Raw genomic sequence first — 7,186 nt, 5'->3', positions numbered from 1 at the left:
GACGTTAAGTTGATTGAAAGTTTCACTTCAAATTCACGGCAAGTTTTTCTGTCAAATTACATTCAGATGACGGTAGTTAATTTGCATCAACTTGCACGCAAGTATTATCCAGCCGAGGCTTGCCAGAAACTTTTCGATGAGTTAGCCGTAAATGTTTCACTGCAGAACTTGCTGAGCAGTTATATTTAAAGTGTGGCTATCAGGGTAGTATCTCTGATCTACACGATTTTAGGTGTCTGACAGCCACTATGGCTGCAAGTTGACGTCAAACGGGTTCCAACTTGCGGTAAACATACTGTATTTGGACGTCAAAATGACTGTAAGAATTGAAGTGTAAGTTTTGATCGTAACTTGTAGTCACCCTGATAGCTAGACTTTCTGATCAGAAAGTTGATGTATCTACATTAGTTACCACCAACTTGATGACAAGTTGTCGACTACTTTCGACGTACTACGGAAGCCTGGTTGGCTCACCGTCAACATATAAAAATGTGGCGCTTCTCTCGCCCACAGGTTAACTAGTGCACGAGTCCACAAGTGAACTTGTGGGGCCGTGGTGGCGACGCGACATTATTGGAAACACACTTTTTGGAGATATCGCCATTTCGTCATGCGCAGATTACAAAATAACGTCGTATTGTTTGTGTTATGTTACAACAACGTGGTCATTAGTATAAAAAGTTAAATTTTATATTAATTTATTAATTACTACCGTGGTTAAATTACATAGGGGGAGGGAGGGGGCAAAATGGGCCCCTTAAGAAAAAATGGCTTATATCCTCATTGTTTCTTGCTTGTTTTACTTCTTTCTAGCCCCATACTATATTTTTTGGCTTAATTTGCAGCATCTTTTGAAAATTAAAAATCTTGAATTTTGGGGCGAAACGGGCCTCCCGAAAAAACCTTTTAATATATGATTTTTTTTACCCCTTTACTTTTTCTAGTCTTCTACCATGTATTCGTAATCAATATACCCTCCCAAAATGAAAAGTTAAAATTTGGGGCAAAATGGGCTCTATAAGAAATATGTTAAAATTCGAGGGGACCTATTTTACCGTCCTCTCCCCTACATAACGTATTGTGACTCGTATTTATTTATATAAAAGCTAAAATAACATTTTATAAACAATAATATTATAGTGTATGTCAAGTAGTAAATATTGATATTCAATCGATAATGACTAGTAAAATTCGGAATTTGACTAAATTGCAGTAAGAAAGTCTAATCATGATTCAGCAGTTAATAATTCATAACTTAATATGAATTTTTAATTTTAATATTTTTTCAATTTTAGCTTATACGCAATTCTTAGCAAGCTTAAGAGGATGTGCCATCTATTCTCTTTCTTACACACATGTGAACGGACGGAACTGTCTTTGTTGCACTTACATTAGCAAATGGAAATTTCAAATGAGCCGTTCTCAGATATAAGCTGCAATTTCCGAACGAGAAACATTTCATTCGATAAATAATAAGTTTACGCATCGAATGACATATTTTATTTAATAATTTGTGTCTTTACCTGTGAAAACGGTTCATTTGAAAATCACCTAGTACACCCTCTTAAGCAAGTTTTTACTCGTCTTTACATTTAAACAGTGGTCACATTGTTGTAACGTAATGTTGTAATGTAAACAATACGACGTTATTTTGTAATCTGCGCATGACGAAATGGCGATATCTCCAAAAAGTGTGTTTCCAATAATGTCGCGTCGCCACCACGGCCCCACAAGTTCACTTGTGGACTCGTGCACTAGTTAACCTGTGGGCGAGAGAAGCGCCACTTTTTTATATGTTGACGGTGAGCCAACCAGGCTTCCAGCCAAAAAGGCTTTCAGAAGTGTTGCAACAATCGAATGAAATAATCGATTGTTAACAATCGATTATAATCCAACTGAAATAATCGACAGAGCCGATTAATCGTTTGCAAATAATCGATTTTTCGAAGAATCGATTATTTGAAATTCATAAAAAGCGATTGTTTTTTGAAACAACTGTATAGTTGCACAATCGATTATGACAATCGAATTTTTGACTCATATTTTTCAAAATTCAAAAGCTACACCTGCTAGTTAATTCTGATCCCAAACGGCACAAAAAAAACTTGTTGCCTTTTTGTTAAATGTAAGGTAACAATTTGTTACAATAACACACATAAAAATCATGAATAGGCCCTTGTTCTATAGTTAACAGTAAATATGGTTATAAACAAATGCATACTCTATAATCAAATAAGAAAAGATATATTTAATAAATAAATGTTACTTATAAATAAAAACCATATCACAAGAACTCAATTATTATTGTTAATATATATACATATTAAATAAAGAGTGACTCGTATAATAAATAAATTAAGAGAAATATAGAAATATAGCATTAGAATAATTATAATGGTGTTTCATGATAAATAATAATGTCAATCGTATTGAATAATTAAATATAGAATAATTAACTAAAAGATTGTATTTAAGTACAGGAAAATGGAATATAAATAATGTAAGTAATAAGTAAAATCATAGAACGGACAAATAAAGAACGTAGATGTGTAAACTCATATCTCGTACGTGTATTAGTAAGAAGTATAAATGTATAAGTATATAACTAGAAAGAACGTTGATATGTATAAGTACATATATAGCACAAGTATGTGTATGAGTATGAGAATGGTGGGAGAAGTCGAAGAGTAAAGAGTCAGAGATCTCTCTGCCAGCTGATGTAACTCCACTTCTCTCCGAGAACTATTGACGAGCACAACTGTTATTACTGATCAAATCTAATCTACACTTTATAATAAAACTCAGTCTTCAGATAAAAGTTATTTTATCAATTACATCTATCCTTATCCATAATTTCATTATTTCATTAAATAATAATCATAATCATCATCATCATCATAGTCAACAATAAATTTATCACTTTTCAAATTCAAAATTGGTCCCGCGTGACAACGAACTGCCCACTGTCCAGGAGGTGGCGTCTGCTCCGATCCTAGTAACCTCCCAGGACATAACAATTTTGCTTTTAAATTTGTTTGCATTTGTTGCGTTGGCTACATTTTCGTTCGGATCTCTCTTAGGGACCCGCTATTGAAACTCAGTAATCAGTAAAATTCACTTCGATGCTTAAGTTATCTACACATTATTAGTTATTTGTTTACATTTGTTATAAATATATAATATTTGGTCATAGAAACAATTAACAATAATGACGCTATTTGAAAGATTGAGAGAAGATTTTAGCGTAAGTGTGAAAATTAATCTATACTATTTGAAATTTAAAAAATAAAGTTTTCTATAGGTTATGATGTGAATTTTGTTTACAGATTTTTTTACAACAATGTTTAAGAAACTCTGATGTTGTAAATTTTCAAAAAAAATGTATCGAAGCTTGTACTAATGATGTAGATCGGAAAGCAGCTGTTGATCAAGCTTTACGTGATACATTATTAATGATTTTAAATGAAAATACATCGAAAAATGTCGGCGTTCTTGAAAATTACATTACACTTACAATTGATCTCTGCAGAAGAGATTTAGCAACTTCTAGTATGCCTGTAATGCTTCTTAGTGATATTTTCGATGCAATGACACTAGATAAGTGTGAACAACTCTTTACATATGTTGAAAATAATGTTGGAATTTGGAAAGAAGATTTATTTTTTAGTGCTTGTAAAAACAATTTATTACGAATGTGTAATGATTTATTACGACGATTATCGCGGTCTCAACAGACAGTATTTTGTGGAAGAATTTTATTATTTCTTGCAAAGTTTTTCCCATTTTCAGAGAGATCTGGACTTAACATTGTCAGTGAATTTAACTTAGATAATTATACTGAATTTGGAACTGAAAAACTTGAAAATGATTTAGAACCAATGGAAGAAGACAATAAAAGTGAAAATAAAATACAAATGGATTATAATTTGTATAGAAAATTTTGGGCACTTCAGGATTTCTTCCGAAATCCTAACCAATGTTATAATAAGATGCACTGGAAAGTTTTTTCTGCTGTATGTTGACATTACTCATTTTTATATCTTTTAATATTAATTGTATTCCACAATATATCAATTTTCAATTACCCAATATTAATGGATGATTACTTTGACGTGTTTTAGCATGCTTCTAGTGTTCTTTCTGCATTTTCATCTTTCAAATTAGAAGATCAGCGTACTTGTTCTGTGACCGGAGTTAACAAGGAATTTACAGTGGAAAATATATACAAAGAAACTCATTACTTTGCCAAATATCTTACGAATCAAAAATTACTTGAATTACAACTATCAGATTCAAACTTTCGACGTTATGTACTTTTACAATTTCTTATTCTGTTTCAATACCTCAACAGCACCGTTAAATTCAAAACGTAAGTTAGTCGTATGACATTTAATTTAATAAGACTTGGAGTAGTCAATACCCATATAACAATCTTGTTCAAGGCTTGATCAAGTCTGGTCCCAAGTTCGATAGACGTTAGTGTCTTTTCTTACCTAAGTGTCTTGCTGCAGATACTTATGGCTAGATTTCAATAGCAATTCCAGTGCAAGCCTCACACAAGAAATTCGGTCCAGATTATAACTCAATTCTGGAGAAAGACTATAGTTGAAAATAGTTGCCCATGACTTGCTCGAGATCTGCTCAAGGCCCAAAGTTGACCTTGAGCCTTGAGCAGATCTTGAGCAAGCTATGTGTAAGTACCTACCGTAAGTTGCTGGTGCAAGAAATGCGCCAGAAACATTTCGACTGTACTGTATCTAAGATATCTTCAATATTCTTGTGTACAATCCCTTGACAAGTCATGCACAAGTTTCGATGACGATTTTTTGATACATGCTCTTGCGCAAGACCCATAGTAGAAAAAGATACTAGTGACCAGGGGTTTTGCTCAAGGCACTGGCAACAGAATCTTGCTCAAGCATGTGTTATTTGGGTATAGTAATCAAAAAATTAATATCAAAGGATATATTTATTTTCAAGCTCTATAGATTTTTTTGATTAATTTTTTTTCAACTAATTATTTTATAGTGAAACTCATGAATTGAAACTGGATCAAGTAGAATGGGTGAAAGCCACAACGGATCAAGTTTATGCTTTATTGATTGAAACTCCCCCAGATGGTAGAGTATTCACAGAGATTGTAAAAAATATTTTAAAACGAGAAGAGCATTGGAATACTTGGAAAAATGATGGCTGCCCAGCTTTTAAAAAACCGTTGTACAACTCCGGTGGAAATGATGAACCAAGAAAATTAAAGAAACTTAAACGACGTATAGGTGATGTTATTCGAGATGCGCAGTGTATTGGAAAATTTAATATGGGAAAGTAAGTAATCTTTAAGCCTAAATCATTATAACTTTTTTATAACATTTATTTTTACTTTTTCTTAGCTCTGAGCTCACTAAACTATGGAACCTTTGTCCAAATAATTTAGAAGCTTGCAAATCCAAAGATAGAGACTTCTTACCACTATTAGAAACATACTTCGAAGAAGCCATAATGCAGTCAGATCCTGCTGCTATGGTTGATGATGAATATAAGTAGGTATTTTAAATTCAAAAATTCATTTTTCTTCAATCCAGTATTATTTTATCATTTATTTTAGAAAAGTAAATGATGGTAACTTTGGTTGGAGAGCATTGAGATTATTAGCTAGACGAAGTCCACACTTTTTTGTTCATGGGAATAATCCTATCAACAAATTACCCGAGTACTTAGAGACTATGATAAAAAAAATTGCTAAAGATCGACCAGTTAGTATATGACTATACAATATTTTTTTTTACATTAAATTTTTTTTTTGTTATTGATCAAATATAATGAATTAATTTGCTTCTATTTAGCTTCAATCAGACATGATTAAAACGGAAACTGATGAAACTCCTCCTCCAGAATCAAATGAACAAGAATTTAATGAAGATGTTTTGAAACAAGAATCAGAACAAGTTGAATGTGAAAATTCAGAGGTTAAAACTCGTAAATTAAATTTTGTCAACGTAGAAATGATTGTAAAACTTTCAGAGGTATTGAAAAATGATTGGGAAAAATTAGCTACAAAACTAGGATATGCTGCAGATGAGGTTTAAAGATATTTATTTATTAAACTTAATGTTTTTGATGTATTTTAAAATTTAATTAATATTTTTAGATTGATTTTTTTCGTGGAAAACCTACTCAATACGAACAATGTAAGACAATGTTGGAGATTTGGGCAGATGCCGATGAAGATGCTTCTGTCGAAAATTTGGCCTACATTTTAGAAGGATTAAATTTCAATGAAGCAGTTGCGGTATTAAAATCGTAAAATAAATATACTAAAGTTTTGTTATTTTGTATTTTTGCAACTTTACAAACAGTGTAAGGTAAAACAAATATTAATTTCAATCATTTTCTGTATTCAATATTTTTTTAATTATAACTCTAAATAACAAATAAATTGAACAGATAGTTGAATATTTATTATCATAATTATATTCTTAAATCAAGTCTCATTAAATTATATATCATCATTTATTAACAGACGAAGACTGCCAAATTCAATTGGGTATTTGCATGAAAACAATATAACTCTAAAAACTAAATCAAACAGTTCTTTGATGTTTATAAAATTTGAAAATGAAATCAAAAACTAATTTAAACGAATAATTTTTAAATAAATAACTAAATAAAAGTGGTCTTACATTGGGTGCCATACTTTCATCCTAAAAACATTTCTGGACATGTACTGGATCTATTATACCACAGCTTTAACGAAATGCTTGATCTCATTGGCGGAGATTTAAGAAAATCGATTTAAATAATGGGTCTACCAAAAGTAACAACATTCAATTTGACTAGAATCAATAATTGTAAACGTACCAAAATAAATAACGGCATAAATATGAAACGACTGTATTAGAAATATTACCGAAATGTCTTCCGGCGAAACTTACAAGAGTACAGTTTTAATAACGGTGATTCTGAACATATTACCAAATTAATCAACAAACCGATTCAAAAACCCTGATAGCACGAGTTGCTCGTCAAAAAGTTGGTATTCATTAGTTTGCGACCAACTTGACGATGAGTTGTCGACAACTCTAGCTTTTGCAACTTTTGGCTACAAGTTACCGCCAACTTTCTGAGAAAGTGTCTATCAACTTTGGAAATACCAACTTTTGCCGTCAACTTGGCATCTAGTTGCGGC

The 7,186-nt window shown here is 31.8% G+C and overlaps 1 protein-coding gene across 1 annotated transcript; it reads left to right on the top strand.

The window, feature by feature from the left end:
• Positions 1-3,086: 3,086 nt before the first annotated feature.
• LOC130663479 (THO complex subunit 1) lies at positions 3,087-6,453 on the top strand. Its single transcript, XM_057462724.1, has 8 exons — positions 3,087-3,244; positions 3,327-4,013; positions 4,122-4,369; positions 5,029-5,325; positions 5,391-5,540; positions 5,606-5,753; positions 5,844-6,080; positions 6,149-6,453. The coding sequence occupies exons 1-8, from the start codon at positions 3,209-3,211 to the stop codon at positions 6,302-6,304; spliced, it is 1,959 nt and encodes a 652-aa protein (XP_057318707.1). The 5' UTR covers positions 3,087-3,208; the 3' UTR covers positions 6,305-6,453.
• The last annotated feature ends 733 nt before the right edge of the window (positions 6,454-7,186 follow it).

The sequence above is a fragment of the Microplitis mediator genome, chromosome 2 (assembly GCF_029852145.1).
Source record: "Microplitis mediator isolate UGA2020A chromosome 2, iyMicMedi2.1, whole genome shotgun sequence".
Taxonomy (NCBI): Eukaryota; Metazoa; Arthropoda; class Insecta; order Hymenoptera; family Braconidae; genus Microplitis; species Microplitis mediator.
Note: the sequence above shows the minus strand (reverse complement) of the source record. Positions and strands in the feature narration are given on the sequence as shown.

Excerpts from the sequence above, each read along its gene's own strand:
- LOC130663479 (XM_057462724.1), top strand. The coding sequence starts at position 3,209 with ATGACGCTATTTGAAAGATTGAGAGAAGATTTTAGC. Across the intron at positions 5,326-5,390 it reads GGAAAATTTAATATGGGAAA|CTCTGAGCTCACTAAACTAT; the intron begins GTAAGTAATCTT and ends ACTTTTTCTTAG. Across the intron at positions 6,081-6,148 it reads TAGGATATGCTGCAGATGAG|ATTGATTTTTTTCGTGGAAA; the intron begins GTTTAAAGATAT and ends TAATATTTTTAG.